This window comes from Ornithodoros turicata, chromosome 7 (assembly GCF_037126465.1).
Source record: "Ornithodoros turicata isolate Travis chromosome 7, ASM3712646v1, whole genome shotgun sequence".
In the NCBI taxonomy this organism is placed as follows: Eukaryota; Metazoa; Arthropoda; class Arachnida; order Ixodida; family Argasidae; genus Ornithodoros; species Ornithodoros turicata.
This window is the reverse complement of record NC_088207.1, coordinates 3,388,469-3,407,648: the sequence shown is the minus strand read 5'-3', so window position 1 is coordinate 3,407,648 and position 19,180 is coordinate 3,388,469. Positions and strand designations below refer to the sequence as shown.

Below are 19,180 nucleotides of genomic sequence, written 5' to 3'. Positions count from 1 at the left end.
CGCCACCGCGCCTGTGACAATCCAGCAAGCGATCTCTATCTTGTTGCGATAATCTTGCGTACCGCCGCAGAGGTTCACCGGGTTCTTTTCGTGGACGCCCTGGTCGCCGCCGCTCGCATTCCACTTCATTTTCTCTTCTTGCGCCGGGTGAGCTCTCCACGAGTTCCATTTTAGCGGAGCGTCAAAACACCACCGAACAACTTAGCAGACGACAGCCTAGCAGACGACACGGCGTGCGACGCCGTGTCGTCTGCTAAGTTGTTCGGTGGTGTTTTGAAGCTCCGCCCAAAGCCGACAAAAGAGCAGCAGACGACACTGCGTGAAAGACACACGGCTAGAACCGACGCGGCGTTTTCTTCACAAATGCGCTAAAATGGAGGACTCACCTAGTGCAATACCTAGTATATGGTCTCGTGGCCGTATTTTTTTAATTTCGTGTTGGCGCCGCGAAGCAACTGTGGCTATGAGCTGCGTACAGACGTGGACAGATGGAGAGAGGACAGCAAGAAGAAGTGGGGGACAGGCGAGGTTAGTGTGCGTCCTGGGCCGACTTCAGGGGGAACTCTGCCGACATTCGTCTGGAAAGTCTTCGAAAAACCCAGGGAAAACCTCAGACAGCAAAGCCGGTGACAGGATTCGAACCTGTGTCACCTCCTAGTCCCGGCGTAGAAGGCACCACTACGCCTCGGGAGCTGGTCGTGGCAGTATTGGCAATGAATAATGCCCCTCTGCACAAGCAAGCACATCAAGCAACACACTGTGATGGACATTGCGTGAAATTTCCGCCACCGTATAGCACCTTTTTCAATCAGATTGAGGAAATCTTATCCGAATTTAAGCTTGAAATTCGTGTTTTCCGATGCGGCGCAGCACGCCATGCAGTGCAAACACCGCATGGATTGTGCATCGCATAACAGAAATCACTTCAGCTATATTGAGCAAGCTCTCCAAGGGGCTGAGATGTAGGAATTAAGAAAAAGTGCAAGGATTCCGCTTTTGTTCTCTTCGTTCATAGAACACCGCTTCAAGAAAGCTTAGCGGTATTGTCATACTTCCTGTAGATTCAGCTGCTGGTATCTCATGTTATAAAGTTGACAATGACGTGGCTGTGCCTACAGACTGAACGTTTTATGAACTTGAGTACGTACATCAAAGACATAACTGAACCTATATGATCTATGATCGTTGGTCTATGGAAACATAAGCGTACTGGAATTTAGTGTGACGCATAAAGACGTTGAAATGGGAAGTCATACATATAACTCATCGCGAGATATTGTTTGAGCCAGCTGTGATCCCACAAATTCAACTTAAGACCCGTATATGCAAAATTGAAATGAAATGTCATACCTAGAAGCAGTAGTCATGAATCATCACCTGACACCGTTTGGACCAGCTGCAGTAGCCGAAAGTTTGACTCGTATATGCAAAATAGTCATGAAATGTCACAATGACAAGCAGTAGCCACGAATACTTTGTAGAAAACTGCACTAGCAATAGCAGATGGAATGCCATAATGTCATAAAATACCATATGATACTGTTTGAAGCAACCTTAGTCAGATAACATCGATTCATAGCACATATCATGAAAATAGTCATGGAATATCGTAACGGCCATCGGTAGTTATTAGGCATTATATGGCACCCTTTCTAGCAGCATTAATAATGATCATAATAATAATAATAACTGGGGGTTTACGTCGCGTGACAGCTGAGATCATGAGCGACGCCACAGCGGTCGGTCTGTGGATTAGTCGTCTAAAATCGGTTCATGGCACGTAATATAAAAACAGTCGTGGAATGTCATAATGACCGGCGGTCGTCGTAATACATTGTAGGACACTGTTTCAAGCAGCAGTAGCCCCATAAAATCGGTTCATGTCACATATCATGAGAATACTCATGAAAGGTCATAATGACCATCGGTGGTTATAAAACATTGCATGACAATGTTTGAAGCAGCAGTAGTTCCATAAAATAGACTCATGGTACATATCATAAAAATAGTCATGGAATGTCATAATGACCGCCGGTAGTCATAAAAGACTGTGTGACACTGTTTGAAGCAGTGGTAGTTCCTTGAAGCTGATTCATGGCACATATCATGAAAATAGTCATGGAATGTCGTTCTGACCGTCTGTAGTCATGAAACACTGCATGACACTGTTTGAAGCAGCAGTAGTCCCATAAAATCGATTCATGGCACATATCATGAAAATAGTCATGACATGTCATAATGACCATCGGTAGTTATAAAACGTTGTATGATGCTGTTTGAAGCAGCAGTAGTCCCATAAAATCGATTCATGGCACATATCATGAAAATAGTCATGGCATGTCATAATGACCATCGGTAGTCATAAAACGTTGTATGATACTGTTTGAAGCAGCAGTAGTCCCATAAAATCGATTCATGGCACATGTCATGAAAATAGTCATGGAATGTCATAATGACCGTAGGTGGTCATAAAACACTGCATGACACTGTTTGAAGCAGCGGTAGTCCCAGAAAATTCATTCATGTCACATATCATGAAAATAGTCATGGCATGTCATAATGACCATCGGTAGTTATAAAACTTTGTATGATACTGTTTGAAGCAGCAGTAGTCCCATAAAATCGATTCATGGCACATGTCATGAAAATAGTCATGAAATGTCATAATGACCGTAGGTGGTCATAAAACACTGCATGACACTGTTTGAAGCAGCGGTAGTCCCAGAAAATTCATTCATGTCACATATCATGAAAATAGTCATGGCATGTCATAATGACCATCGGTAGTTATAAAACGTTGTATGATGCTGTTTGAAGCAGCAGTTTCCCATAAAATCGATTCATGGCACATATCATGAAAATAGTCATGGCATGTCATAATGACCATCAGTAGTTATAAAACGTTGTATGATACTGTTTGAAGCAGCAGTAGTCCCATAAAATCGGTTCATGGCAGAGATCATGAAAATAGTCATGAAATGTCGTACTGACCGTCGGTAGTCATAAAACACTGCATGACACTGCTTCAAGCAGCAGTAGTCCCATAAAAGTTATTCATGGCACAAGTCATGAAAATAGTCATTGAATGCCGTAATGACCGTTCCGTAGTCATAAAACACTGTATGACACTGTTTGAAGCAGTGGCAGTCCCATAAAAATATTCATGGCACACAACATGAAACTAGTCATGAAATATCATAATGACAAAAAGAAGTCATAAAACACCCCATGACGCTGCAAAATCCCCTGAGTTGTTGAATCAGTACTCATAAACTCATGACACATCGGCGAAATCATGAAAGTCTCAGTCATGACATGACTGAATACATACGGAATACATTTACAAGTGTTGCTTGGATTAAATTGGGTAGCGCTTGGATTAAATTGAGTGACCAATGGATTAAAATGAGCGGGAAAACCTGTAGAAGACACGGCAGCTCTTGACGGCATGATAGAAGACCTATTTCTAAGAGTGTAGTTTAAAATACGTCCTATTCAAATACATGGGTCTTAAACCACCGGTAAGTAGCTTGGGTGGATGATCGAAATGGAATATTTGAGGCGAATATTCATCCCATTGCGATAAAATGAATCTCCTGGGCGCTTCTAGTATCTATCAACCAAACCTTAGCCAAGATTTGATGAAAACTTCTTCGTGAGATAAACTGATGTTCTGAGGCTGGAACAACATAGAGAGGACAGATACATTGTCGTTGAATTCTTCGTGAACCGGGGATTAGGCCTACCGGTCACAACTGCTTCTGGGAGACTCTGGCGAAATGCGCATGCGCCGTGCAAGAAGCTCGCTATGTGCGGTGCCATTGGCTTCACAGCAGCAGGTTCTAGAGCATGGGGTGGTGATCCAGGATTGGCGAACGAAAGTCTCACGTGATCGATTTAAACCCGACGTCACTAAACCAATGGTTTAAGTAAGTTGGTGAATACGGGTAATTATGTGCGCACGAATGAACATGGATATAAATGTTAATTGCATTATTGTGACTTATCACTTCAGCTTTTTACTTATCACTTATACTTTTTAATATTGCACCACTGCTTCTACAATGTCAGAGGGAGACGTATGCAATAGGTCTGAAAAGGTATAAACCAGGGCTGAAGTGCAGGTTGGGACAAATGTTTACGGAACACGCAAGCGACATACTTTTTCTTCGGTGCGACACCCTAGCGGCTGCCGGAAGCGGGTGAGTTCACTATTTCGGAGGGGTGGAAAGGTGCGCCGTTAGGGACACACAGTGGTAGCTTCCACTTCCCAGACACCCAAGCGGAGCCGGAACTACTACTGTGTGTCACTAACAGCGCCACTTTCACCCCTCCGATGCAGTAAACTCGCCCGCTTCCACCAGCCGCTAGGGTGTCGCACCGAGGAAAGAGCACGCCGCTCGCGTTGTCCGCAAGCTTTTGTCCCAAGCTGTATTGCAATGAAGTGAACTTCTCAAGTGAACACGGCTCCGCATATTGCGAAGCCGTTACCTTGTACGCTGTACCAGTACACTCTAAGAAAAAAAGGTGTAAAATGGGGAGTAATTGCAGCTTCTAGTCCCCTACACTGCAAGTACTCCCTATTTTAGTTCCCTAACACCGACATTTACTCCCCGCGACTGCAAATAGTCACTGAACTCCGAAAATGGCCTTCCGAATGCAACAGTCTACGTAAATACGTGCGCTCGGTCTATTTGACGGCATAAGGCTGTACAACACAGTCAACTTAGCAATGTTCCACCCACACAGAATAAGAAACAGTTAGCGCTTCTTTCTTCGCACATTGTGCTCTATGTATGTCGCAAGACTTTATATCACTCGATAGATGACGGTTGATCGTTTGATGCGAAGTATTCTCATGCATGCACACGAATTATGCACCTGGGACTTTTAGAACAGAGCTTGAAATGCAGTCCCCGCTCCCTGGCATTCATTTACTCCCTAACGGGACTATTTTTTGTGGCAGTGCATTTAGTTCCCAAAAGGAGTAAAATTGCTCTTTTTTTTGTCTTAGAGTGTATGTCTTCCTCTGCAAGCACGTCACAGGTTCGTCATAATAGTGCGCTTTTAGTCTTCCTGTTTGTGTAAAGCAGCCTACCTCCGTAGATAGCTCTCCTGCTTCATGAGAATACAAGTCTTTTTTTTTTTGTTTTTCTTCGTTCGTTGTTGGGATTGCGAGTGGGAAAGCAGCTCTCCGATGTCGCACTGAAATAAATGCATTATTCATGGTTTCTGAAGTTACAGACACAAACAAAAGAAAAAGGTTATCGAACCACTGCATCGGCTAGGTGCAAACCCTGCGTATCCTACGAGGTATCGAAGCTGTAAACTAAATTGAAGATCAAAGCGTATTCTATTCGTTTTATTTACGACCTGTATCTATTTTCCTGTATACAGGGTGTTTGCTATAACGTGTCCAGAAATTGTATTTAAAGCGAGCGATACAAGAGAAACGGACGCCACTTTTCAGGTACTTGACTAAGAAAGAGGTGTTATAGTGAAGCAGTATCTGCTTCTTACTCAAGTAGCAGAAAAGTACCACTTGCTTTTCTTTTATCGCTCGCTTTAAATCTTCAAATATAACTCCTGGACACGTTAGAGCAAACACCATGTATAGTTTCATTAGAAATTGCTCTCCAAATATTCATTGGAAATTGATTAGGATTAGATAAAAGCTGGCTTTTGTACCTGCCCTGTCTAGTTTTTTGTATACAATTCCGAGATAATTTAGACACCTTTTTTTTTATAAGGGATAGTTATAGTATAGATAGTACTAAGGACGGCATCGCCTCTTTTCCTCCTGATATCGACATCCAGAAAAACAAACCAGAAAACATACTGTTTGAAACGTTGCATACAATCTAGTCGTGTAGTACTTACGTCCGACAAAACATGTTTCCTTATATAAGCCTAATAAGAATACGTTAAAGTTGTGCTACAACAGCCGCGGAACTCCTTTCTTAGGTTGAACACGACTATATAGGTTGTGTTAACTGCGTCGAGGTTCCCTCTTTCGTGCGTGTTGTTAAAAAACCGTGAACTATATGAAATGTATTGTCTGCATCCTTTCATTGAATTTAATGCGTACTCTTTGCATCTTCATCCAGCCCAATTGGATGGCCATACCGCGCATGAGTGTTTGATCAGTGCACTCTGAAACAGATCTTCACCGCATGGCACGTTCCTAGCCAATCATCATCCCCAGTGATATCGTTCTTTCCCCTGACTTGCTACAAACCGGGGGCGTACGCCATTTTTGTGGCCGACAACGTCGAGTCCTGTCACCGTCAGCACCACCACCAGTGGCATTATGGCGTTCATGATTGACACACATATAGCGTACGCCCCGAGCTTTCATCAAATCGAGGGAGAGAACGTTGTCATTTGGAATTATGGTTGGCTAGAGCATTGCTATGCGGTGAAGCTTTGTTTTCCGGGTGTGTATCAATATTTAATCAATATCAATACAATTGTAATCAATACTGCCCCATATGTATTGGCATCGGAGCCCCTTGCCCCTGCCCCTTGGAGCAATGTTCCCGAAGGTGTTGTATTGCTGACTCTATGAGATGAGCCACAGCAAAAGAGCAAGTCAAAAGTGCTACGGAGAGGTACGCATCCGCATCCTGCTTTTTTTTTTGGAAAAGGTTTCATTCACAGTGATTACTTAGGTGTCACAGATGAAAATCAATCGCCGTCTATTTACACGACGGTGGCATGCCTACGCTTAACATTGTTAGTGCGACGCCCGTTATCGGTCACGTGACCATGACGTCCCCAATGGACAGAGTGAGGCGCAGGACTGCGCCGTTGCTGGGAATGCAGAGAGGTGTTTTTTTTTTTCCTATGAGTGTACTGAACCCTAGGCTGCGTCGTGATACCTGTGTTTACATTGACGCTACTCTACATTTTACTCCGCATAACGTGTGATTGCTACTGAAAATCATCATAATGGGCAAATGCTAGCACGCGACAACCAACTGTCGCGCAATAGGCATGCGCAAGTCACTTGCGGATTTGCTCTTATGCACGTCACACGAGAGCTCGCTGCGGCCTTTACTCAGAACCTACTGCGGCCTAGAAAAAAATGGAGTATAAATCGCGCGATGCGATTTTTTCTGAAATATTTTGCACGGTGGTTGTGAAGAGTATTGTAAGATAATCAGATGGCGATTCCCAGACCCATGTTTACCGCTGTCAGTTGAAGACGACTGCTATCCTGTTATCTAGTTGTTCCACAACCATGTTTTATCGATTCGGTTTATGTTGAATTTATGTGGTTCTAGTGATTAGCTAATGGTCATTAATAATGGTCATTTTTCGTTCTTAAATATTGTTTCATCAAATTGCGCAATAGTCTGCACACAATAGCTTGAGCTGCCATCATATCACACTCTCAAAACAAAGCTTTACCGCTTAGTACGCTCCTAGCCAACCATCATCCCCTCCCCTTCCACTTTCTTAACTACATAGGTTAATCTTTCCGCCCACTACTCCCTCCCTAGGGAATGCAACTGGCCGCCACTATTCTGAACAGGCATACTGCCGCAGGTTTCTTTTCTTAATAAACGTCACTACCACCACCACCAGCACCACCCCGTATGGCAGCGTTCTCTCCGTTGATTTGATGAAAATCGAACGGCTTATACGCCATTTTTATGGCAATTATGAACTGTATAATGCCATAAAAATGGCGTATTGTCATCAAGTAAGGGGAAAAAAAGCTTACGCCCCCGTTTTCAGCAAATCAAGGGAAAGAACGATATCACTGGGGATGATGGTTGGCTATGTGCGTGCTATGTGGTGAAGTTCATTTTTGAGGGAGCACCACGATGAACATTTATTTCAGTTCTCGAAAGTAGAACGTCGTCTTCATTGTGTACCGCCAAGTGGCGTGACAGGCGAACACTTTTATTGTGAAGCTTCCACCACACCGGAAAAGTTGGATAACTAGCACTGATAATATGTAGCAGTGGGCAGACAGCAACACAGCGTTTGCGGCAGTCGTCGCACTAACAATGTGCTGCAAGGATTATTTTGTGTGTCATGAGTATCTTGCTTGATTACAATACACAATGATACCGGAATACCTGAACAGGAGACGATAAGACGAGAATAATGTGATACGGGCAAGCATTCTCTTGTCCCATTCTACAGTTGCAATACGAAGCAGGAGTCGATAAGGATAAGCTAAACGACTCATCTAATCAGTCAACAATACAGACGGACGCGTACCGCCCCGTAGCACTGATGATATGTAGCAGTGGGCAGATAAGGCAGTCGTCGCACTAAGCAGGATGCGGATGCGTACCGCTCCATAGGTCTGGTCTCCCTTCAAATCCGCGCATTGATCTTTCGCGGTGGAGGGAAGCGAACGGGAGACGGTCCTTCGTATTTGGAGAAGAACCCCTTGATAACGCGGTTCGCCCCTGGGTGGGCCATGTCCTTGAATGGCGCGGCCGATAACAAGGTCATCGGTCCTCCATAGGATGGCCATTCGTGACGCCATCCAGTGGTTAAACCTGAGACAGCCTTTGACAGAGTGCGTTATTCGTATCTGTTTTCCATGCTTACAGCTTAAGGCTCTCATTCGCTTTGCAGAAGTGTTGTACCTCGGTGCGAAAAGCCTGGTCTAAGTTGCAGGTGGTCTATCGCGTCCGATTGAAATTACGCAGGGTGTACTGCAGGGCTGTCCCGTTTCTCCTGTGTTGTACGTTGTCGCAATCAACCCGCTCCTGCTTCGTTTAAGCTCCCTCCCTATCCCTCTTAGGCTGCCTGGTGGTTGCCCCCCTCCTGTTATCGCGCATGCAGATGATTATCTCTCTCATGCTACCAGGGAAGCTTGCCTTGAACCTGTGCTGAAGGTTTTCGACGATTTTTGTAAAGTGTCTGGCGCACAACTCAACCAGTTTAAGGGCGGTGCCGTCTACATTAATGCACAACCTTCTCGCGTTGCCGCCTATGGCGTACCCTCAAAAGGTGTAAAAAAATATCGGTGTCATCTTCGATGGAAGTGGGGTACCTTGTGTAAACTGGGCTAGAGTGCTTAAACGTTCCTCCGCTATTCTCCGTAGACCTGGCCCTCACTTTCTGTGCCCGTTTACTGACCTCTTGGTACAACAGCCGTCTATGGTTCCTCGACGCTTGATGTCTCCCCCTGCAGTAACTGGAATCGCCATAACTCGCAACGTCTTCCGTTTCCTGTGGGCTGGTCCCTTTGAATGGGGCAGGAGGTCACATCTGCATCTCACGCGTGATAGGGCCAGGTTGGGCGTGCCGGTTGTCACGAAGCGATGTCTAGCATTTCAGATCAGTGCTCTCTTTCAGGCGCTTCACAGTCTTGATCATCCAGCGCGAGCTTTGGTGCACTGTTTCCTGCGTCATGCTGGTTCACCCGCACCACTGACAGCCGTCCGAGAGGAGGAGCTCATTCGCCTCCTTTTCGCAGCTTGCATAGCTGCCGCCAGACGCGTGCGGCAGATGTCCCTGGACGCTGACGTCTCTCTCTGGGAAGCCACATATTTCTACGCCGCACTCACGGAGGCACTGCTGATTCCCTCCCTGCCTGGTGCCGTGGGTGGCCCTTCCAGGAGTGCCTGGCGACGAATCATGGCTGGCTGGTTGAACGCTCATCCTGCGAGTCTCAAGTGGAAGCAGGCTCATGGTGCCCTGCCGCTCCGTGGGCGTTTACACCGCTTCGATACCTGTCGCACGGATCACTGCCCGTGTTGCGGCATCTCGGAGTCGCCGGAGCACTGCTTCCTTCAGTGTCAGATTCCGCTGCTCCTGTGGAGCAGAGTGACGGTTGTTTTTGAGCTTCCGAGATCTCGGTGGGCGGGCAGGTGCCAGACGCGCTGTGGTTTGGGAAACAAGTCCGTATCGCAACATAAGGGTATGTGGATGCAGAGCCTGGGCCATAAAGAAGCAGCGTCGACAGTCCAAACTGGACCCCAAGGCAGTAGAATCTATGTTGGTCGGGTACCCCGAGGGCGTAAAAGGGTACAAGTTGTGGGACAGAGAAACCGAGTTTCTTCGTCAGCCGTGTCGTTTTCTTTGACAAAGATTGCTTTCCGTACACGGGCATGAACAACGCGCTGACCCCTCCTTGTAAACCCGGATTCAGCGATGGCGCCGTGAGTTTACGCTTGGATTGCGATAGCACTGACGGCGAAAACCCTACGAAAGCTCCAGTGGAACCGTCGAAGGTTGCGCCAGCGCCAGCAGACGTGTGCCCTCCAACTGTTGACGTCGTCACTGTCCCAAGCTGTCAACGTGGTCCCCAATCAGCGCTGCCCAGGCGTCTCGAACGGCTAGCCGCCAAGCCAAAGCAAAGTTATTCCTGCTTTGCAGTAGAAATAAGCAATTTCATGCCTGATCCAAGAAATGTGGAAGGAGCACTGTCAGCGCCTGACGGAACCGAACGGAGAAAGGTCATACAAGAGGACATTTGAGAACAAATGAGATTTGAAGAAAAATCTTCCCAGGACAGCTTAGAGCAGGCGATACTGCCCCGACGATCTCTTTATCGGCCGCTCATTCAAAGACACTGCCCACCCGGGGACGGATCGCGTTATCCAGAGGTAATTCTCCAAAATCTAAAGGACCAGCTCACTTTCGCCTCCCTCCACCGCGAAGGGAGACCTGAAAAACAACGAAACGCAGGAGGTAGCTCCTTGGCCGAGGTGTCGACATGTCATCAAGAGCAAATGGGTCTTCCGGAAGAAATGTATCTAGACAGGTATAAAGCCAGGCTGGTCGCGTGTGGCTTCCCCTAAGTTGAAGGAATTGAATTCAAGGAGACATTTTCGCCAGTGATAAAGCTGAAGTCGGTTCGTCAGTTTAAACATGGTGGCACTTTTGTGATGCATTGCACGCCTCACTTTTTGCAAAAAGAGTCACTATTTGCTCAAGTGCCACAATCAGAAGCTTTTTGTTACTTTTGGAAGAATGTGTCACGAGTGCTCTCACAGCAAGTGTCACGAACGAGGTCACGGACTTTAAAAGCAGAAATGGTGGTGGTGGTGGTGATAGGGCTTGCCGTTGTCGGCCTCACGTATGTGGGCAACGTCACGACTCACGCCCTGGGGGAATGTGCGTCCTGGGCCGACTTCTAAGGGAACTGTGCCGACATATGTCTGAAAGCGTCTGAGGAAAACCCAGGAAAAACCCCAGACAGCACAGCCGGCACTTTAAAAGCAGAGCTTCACTGCATCGCACGCCGAAGGCCAACCACGGTACAGAATGATGCATTTAACACTGTTGATTAGCTGAAAACGAGAGTCGTACTCCTTGTCGGGACACTTACGCAGTTAAGTTTCTCGAAAAGGCTTATCGTCCCGTTTTCAACAAATCAGGAGTAATAAAGGCATCGACCTGTAGAATGGTTGGCTTCCTTCGGCGTGCTATGCGATGAAGTTCTGTGTTTAGACTTCAGGTGGTCTCGTGGGATCACGATGGTGGTGATGCTTGTGAAAGGGCTCGCCGTTGTCGGCCTCAGAGAGATACCGGCTGTGCCGTCTGAGTTTTCCTCTCTTGCTTTCAGACATATGTGGCACAGTTCCCTTGCAAGTCGGTCCAGGAGTCACATTCCCCCAGGGCGTGAGTCGTGACGTTGCCCTCGTAGTCACCACATTGCCTATTTGCATAAAAGGTGAGGGTGCGCGAGTCAAGACGTCCGACTGGGCGTGAGACAGCTACTTAACTTTCATGCAATGTTGACACACGTCTCGACTGCTTGTCACTCGTACTGCTACACCTGCGGTTACTGCTTAACGTCATCCCCAGTGATATCGCTCTTTCCCCTCATTTGCTGAAAACGGGGGTGTCTCTTGTCAACAACCTAACTGGGTGTATTGCCATCAAGCAGGGGAGGTACCTATGGAGGTATGGAGCAAGAGAACTAGATAACACCACCTTTTTTTTTCTTACTCCATGACTATCCTGTTACATAAGTGCAATATGCCGTTAGCTGTTGGGCAGTGCTAGTTGTTCACCATTGCTGGCGTGGTGGAAGCTTATCCATAAAAGTTTTCGCCTCTCACGCCATTAAGCCATTAAGCAGTATTCAATGAAGACGACGTTCTACTTTTGAGAACTGAAATAAGTGTTGATCATGGTGCACTCTTAAAAATGAACTTCACCACATAGCACGCATCTAACCAACTATCATCCCCAGTGACATCGTTCTTTCCATTGATTTGCTGAGAACGGGAGCGTACTAAACCGTAGAGCTCTGTTTTGAGAGTGTGATATAATGGCAGCTCAAGCTAGTGTGTGCAGACTATTGCTTATTTTGATGAAAGTATATTTAAAGGGTCTCTGACCAGAACCTGGTCAATGTCTTTGTTTGTATGGATAACGAACCTACATGGTGCCTCCAAGTTACAACTGAAACGTTTCGTCTCTGCGGAGCCGCCAACTATTCCAAACAAGGAGCCGAAAAGCGGTTTCGATTTCTGCCCTCAACTCGTGCGATCAGCGCAAAACTCTAGCTATTATGCAGTGGTTTTCCCATGTGTATGACGTCAAACGCCCGCGACGTTTATTGGTGGAAAGTCCACACCGGAAGTTCGGGAGGTTTCCGCAACTTCCGTGTTGCTGGGTGCTTTTTCAATATGGCCGCGGACGCACAGCGGAGTCGAGAAGTCATCTTTTCAGCTACCGTTCAGCAGCTGAGAGGCACCTGCTAGGTGCAGCAGAGTTTGGAGGCCTTGCTTTTGAAATGTTGAGCCGCGAATCGACTTCAGCATGAAGAGGAAGTTCCAACGACAGATTGTTAGATGAGCTTTCAGCATCCATCACGATGAAGCACATGAACAGTTTGTGTATATTTCATGTTTGACGGCGCCGTGTAAAGGGGCCGGAGTGGTTCATTGCATAATAATGCCGAAAGAAGTCGAGTGCTTATGTTGCAAGGAGCTGCTCTTAAAGTAGCATATTTAGAACTTCGAGGGCAGCACCAACCTAGCGCTCATATTCACAAGTAAGAAGCGTACGTGTCTCATGCACAACCATGCTGGTTGGTTTCAATACAAAATAGTTTTTCTGAACGTTTCGTTATTGTTCGTCACTTATTCAAAAAGAGTGCAGCTGAATTAATACTCTGCGCCCTACTAGCTTTAGTTTTGTTCAAAGCTTGCGTGTCTCATACAGGAAATAGATACGTACACTACATACCAACAGTTAGTGGGATGGATGTTGCACAAACTTGAAAAAAAAACAAGAGAATCGTTATACCAGTCTGCGCGGTGAACAGGATACGCAAAGCCTTTCCCATAGTAACTACTACTTGCTTTAAATACCCAAGATACTAGGTGGAAGTACCCCCTACAGGGGGTGCCCTTGCAATTTCACCTGTAGACTAATGATGCAACTATAATAATGACCTGATAGCACCCAAATAGTATTGTTTAGGCACCTCAAGTATTTTAATGATCGTTATGTGGAAGTAAATCAGACTGTTATGCAGGTTACCCTGTGTGTGACCTCGGTTCCTGCTCTCAGTCCTCCAGAAGTGCTCACTACACAAGTTGACTATCGAAAACCTCAATCTTCCATGCATGATGTAAAACCCCAGTTCGCTTGCTTCCTAGCCATTTTTTCATTCTCAATCTTCCTTTTGTGTGCAAAGTGCACACCCAGTTCGAATAGGATGTAGACCTTGAGGAACCAAGCTTTGTATCTTGGGCTGCTCGAATACTCAAATAGGCATGTTTTAGTCTAAGATGATGTAACATGAAATGTGGTTCATATAGTTTATTGTGGCACTCAGATAATATTTTCATAATATGTCTGCAGAGATTGTTCCAAAATAGCATATGTGATGCAGAGTTATACATTATTGGGCTTCTGGGAAAAATCATGATTTACCTGATACAGACGGCAGCTTTTGTAACGGTGTCCGACACATTTTTAGCAGCCACTGTTTTAAAATATGCATTAAATATGCTCCAATTATGAAAGTATCACGAAGTTCTTCATTTCATTTGTTTACTTAAAGACCCTTGTGAAGGGATTTACATAAATGCGGGAGGTTTCTTATCCAAAAAAGACAAATACCAAAATGATGTACACAAAATTCGTTCACGCACCACAAAGAAATTCATTCGATCTGAAAACGATCATAGCACTTGGAAATAAATGAAAATACATTTTATTCTGATGCTATGTGGGCAGGAACGTCATTCCAGTTTGACACCATCAGCTGGTGCGGAGAGTAGAGGAATTTTTTTGTTTGTGTAGGTGGAGCAAGTACTTTGTGCGAGTCATCAAGTCTTGGAAGTATCTTGTGAGGGGATTGACAGTAAGTGGAGTGGGGAGGGGTGTGACTGTAATATAACTTATGAAAGAATGCCAGGCCTGATACCTTTCATCTGGTAATCAAAGGAGTAAGAAAGAGTTTGGCTTTAATGGCTGAGACGCTGGAAAAAGGATGACAATCACGAGCAACAAACCGTGCGGTTCTGTACAAATTCTACTTTGTCGATTAAGAGATGTTGGGATGGGTTCCAGATTGCAGAGGCATATTCCACTTCTTTTGAACATGGCAGTTGATGTTCTGAGACTGGAACACATAGAAAAGGCAAATACATACAAAGCATCAAGTGCCTAAGAAATGAATGATGAAAGAAGGCAGTCACTGGAAAGGTTAGCCAGTAGTAGGACTTGAACCCACATCTTCTGTATTACCGATCCAGGGCCCTTACCAATTGAGCTAAGCTAACACGCCTCTCCAGTGACTTCCAAGGGTGCAGATGTACCCTAGGAATAGGTTTATGGGCAGGAGAACATTAGTCGCTGTTATTATACAAGCATAGCTCTCTGTCTAATATGATCACCGCAGAGCACATTTACAGGAACTCACAGGCACAAAACTTGCATAATAAATATGTAATAGCCTCAAACAGCTATTATATATAATAACTGGGACATTGAACTCCAATAGCAGATGGTCTGGCAGTACAACACAGGTAATCTTGCCATAACTATATTTTTCCCAAAATGCTGAAAATAAATCGATAGAATTACTGCAATGAACTGCTCAATTTTTCTCCTCAGATATATTTTTAGCACTCTGTCTTTCATGTTTCAAAATATACATGCATCGAACCTGCAGAAGTTTGTGTGTGTAAGTAGAGTAGTCACACATCTCATGTGCAACAGGCAGGTCTAAGTTGTATTGAGATATGTCAAGTCGTTACGCATGCTCACCACCTGTAGATTCCTTTAAAGGGAACAAAAAACTTTTCACGCAACTTCACGCTATATACAACTGCACGCTATATACCACATTTATAAAAGAAATTGGTCCCGTACCTGACGGACAACTGTCATGACCATTGCCAGATGTCTTCCTCCCCTGTTCCTTCTACTTCCATGAAGTCATCACCCTAACATTGTTTAAAAAAAAAGCCATATAAATGCGATAACTGAGATATTACCACTACGAGCATACAGCAAACCACAACCACATAAATTAAATACACAATTGCACCGAACTGTGCACATTTTCACACACACACACACACACACACACACACAAAAAAAAAATAGATAACAGAGTGGCCTGTCTCTAATAACACTTCAACAAGTTTGTGTAACTCTGTTTTGAAACTGGACACAGGAAGGCCGTTTCCAATCAGCTGACAGATTCGTTCGGAAGAGGAACGGTTTCTGCTGATTTCCGTAGTTGGTCCGCAGCAGTGGAACCTTGTAAGGTGATACAGTGATAGATTTCACACCGTAATAGGAAGTGTTTGGGATGGCGCTAAAAGATCCTGAATTTGCAAGGAAATTTTGTGTAAATGTCTGATTTCCAAGTGAATACTTTGTCTACTGTATTTTGCATGTCTTGAAGGAGCTGAGGATGGATTGCTTTGGCACCCCTGGTGGGCCTCTTTGCAACGAGGGTTCAGCACATTGCACCTGTAGACATGGTTGACGTACACTCTTGAAAATGAACTTCACCGCATAGCACCCTCCTAGCCAACCATTATCTCGAATGATATCGTTATCTGCACTGATTTGTTGAAAACGGGAGGCGTACGCCTTTTCTGTGAGAATTATGAACGCCAGAATTGTCACAGAAAGGCGTACGCCTCTCGCTTTCAACAAATCGGGGCAGATACCGATATAATTCGAGATGATGGTTGTCTAGGAGCGTGCTACGGGGTGAAGTTCATTTTTAAGAGTGTACACCAGGTTTTCTTTCCTTTTTGTGTGTGTGTGCACTGTAATTTTATTGTAGTTGCCCTCTGTGGTGTTTCCCCAGATTAGACAGGAATAGTACAGCTTGGGGTAAACTAAGGACTTGAACTGCGTTTGTTTAGAATCCAGAGCCCTTCTTTACTATGTGCAGTATGCTGCCTATTATAAGGAAAACAAATAGGAGAAAACTTGTACCTGATCCCTGCCTTGTATTTCCAACATTTGGTTCCTACATCTTGTCCAAGGAAGGCATGAACTACATTGGTGCACACTGCTGTGACAATTATAATGTTACCCCTAGATGCGGAGTACACAGCTTCATTTTACGTACGTGGATGTTGCTTACTGCATTGGCATGGCTGCATTCAACAACACTCGGAATTGTACAGTAATCTTTTGATTTAGTGCGTAAACTTGAATTTCTTTTTTCTTTGTGGCGTAAATGGTCTCCTAACATCTGCATGCCACAACGTAGTTCTCACAAGGAGAGTAATCACTGTATAAATTATACGGAAGACACAAACCTCGTCACGCCCAGATGCAACAGTCTTGGAAGATAGATTCAAGGAAAACACTGCGGAGTGCTGTAGGCGGAGGTTCTTTGTACTCAAACTGAGGGGTCCGTCTCATAGTCTGCATTCTTCAAATACGATTGGCAAAATCCGTTGCCAACCATACCTGCCGCTGCGGTTGAACGCGCAGTATCGTACGGAACTGAATGCCCGCCGAGAAATCTCGCTTTGACGACACAACCGAGGCATGTCAAATGAAGTCTGTGTACCTCGATAAATTGGTCGTTGTTCCAAAAGATATAAATAAAGAAAACTTGGAAATAGACACACTGCACTACTGCTGTGAAACAGCGCGCTGGATCCCGAAAGTCGTCGTAGCTCGTAGCCTCGTAGCTCCTCCTTCCACGGAAGTCGCTAATTGGATTATCGCAGTTATAAAACAGGTCGTAGATTTCGAAGTATATACATACTTTTTATTTCCAGGCATTGTGACAACAGTATATCGGCGTAAAATGTTGGTCCTTGCTGAAAGTTGTTGTTGTAGTGCTCGATCACGTGACAGCATTCTGCGCGCTGATTGCATGGGCGATTGACGTCATCCCAGAGAGAGGACCAGATGAGTTTTCTATATATGCGTACGTTTTCTTGGTTTGACGCTAGGTGTGCCAGCGTCAGCGTGAGCCGCGATGTTCAAAATTCGAGTTTACGAAAACTACGAGGTGCTGAGGCATGCGTTTTCGTATGTGATGTTGCTTTTGTGTATTCTATCGGTAGCCACTGCGGCAAAGGCTCTCCAGCTTCTGGTCAGAGACCCTTTACGATATTGATAATATATGTATACATATATGAATATATTTTAACGTGTTCTAAACGTCACCCCCCGTGAAACTCTCCCCAGATCAGACGTGGCTGCTTGGTCTTGAGTGTGTTGTGTTGTCCAACTTCTGTTTCTAGAGTATTTCTGAATCTGTTACCTGCAGCCATAACCTTCTAAACTGATCATGCGGCAATGAAACGCCTCACCCAGAGGTTTAGACATCCATTGCAAATAACACACGTATAGTTGTATACTTTGTCGAAAAGAACTATAACTGTTGTACTTTGAGAAGTTAATTTCATTCTAACATACTGGAAGTTATTTGCTGTGCTTTCTATGAGGCTTACCAAATCGCTTTGAATCATCTCGCTTGACGATTATAATGAGAGTGCGGAACATCTCGGCGGGAGCTAATGACGAAGTGAACCATCAACGTATGTTCTGATAATTAATATTGCGCATTGTGTTTTTACGTTCCTAGGTCGACCAGAATCTTCGTGACAGCATCTTTGGGATCGGTGAGGTAATGTCAACAACAACGCAAACATTTGAATGTCATTCACCAAGTAGTTGTTGCTTTTCCTGGGTTGAAAAAACTCCCTGCTAGTTGGTTTCCACTGCTTCTGAACATAGTTGTGACAATGGTCGAGTCAGTTCTCAACTTATGAGAGCCTATTTCTGCCTTTTCAGCGACTCGGTGTCTTAGCCGCTGGACCCGAAAAGAAGGTAAGCCCCGATATCAGTAGCGGATAGCATTATGCAAAAACAGTTTGCGGATATAAAGGAAATTATAAGTATCTGTGCTTGAGGTAACAAGTCCAACTAAGTTTAAATCCATCTTGCTTACCTCAACAGTTATAAATGGTTTAAAGACCAACGTAATTTCGACGTGGATGAGGGGTGAGGTCGACATGGCAAAGGGACCCTTTTCTTTGAACTACTTTCTAAGCTGTAATAGACAGCATACATGAAGTCTTGTACTGTCTGTCAAAAAAAGTAAAACGGAGGCATATGTGTAAGGCTGAATAAGACGGTACTTGCCATTAGATGAGGTACTTGGAGTCGTTATTTTAAAAATATGTCTTACTTCGAACAAGACAATTAAAAATACGCTAAATGTAAGCACGTAGTAAAAATTGCAACACTTGTGGCACAAGTATTCGACATGTATGTGGACACAGAACATCAAGAATGGAAAACATCGCAATCACGCATTATGGAAGCACACTGTACACAATTTGTTTATTTAGTTATGATACCCTCAGGGCTTATTAGCATTAGAGAGGGGAGGGGCGTAACAGTTAAGTTCAAATATAAGTGGATGGATACAGAGACACAAAACAAACAACGAACAATTAGACAAAAACAACCACTACGTGGCGTTCAGATGATCACAAAGAACTTTCTTAAATAAGGAAGGGTCAGTAATGGATGAAATAGAGCCGGGAAGGTGGTTCCACTCGAAAGAAGTTGTGGGCAGAAATGACCGAGAGCGTGTATTAGTAGTGCGAAAGGGAATGGCAACCTTCTGTTCATGGTCCAGCGGTGAAGAGATATGTGACGGACGAGAAATAAAAGAACGTCCGAAGATATCGCTATGATAAAATACCCGGGCAGCACAGCGGGTTGGGAAACGATCGGGAGC

The 19,180-nt window shown here is 44.9% G+C and overlaps 1 protein-coding gene across 1 annotated transcript in view; it reads left to right on the top strand.

Moving 5' to 3' along the window:
- LOC135399468 (uncharacterized) overlaps window positions 1–19,180 on the top strand; it is a 170,630-nt gene that overhangs the window by 145,604 nt on the left and 5,846 nt on the right. The window contains exons 15-16 of the mRNA XM_064631244.1: window positions 18,017–18,058; window positions 18,226–18,261. Of these exons, the coding sequence (XP_064487314.1) occupies window positions 18,017–18,058; window positions 18,226–18,261 (78 nt within the window). The remainder of the gene's footprint in view (window positions 1–18,016; window positions 18,059–18,225; window positions 18,262–19,180) is intronic.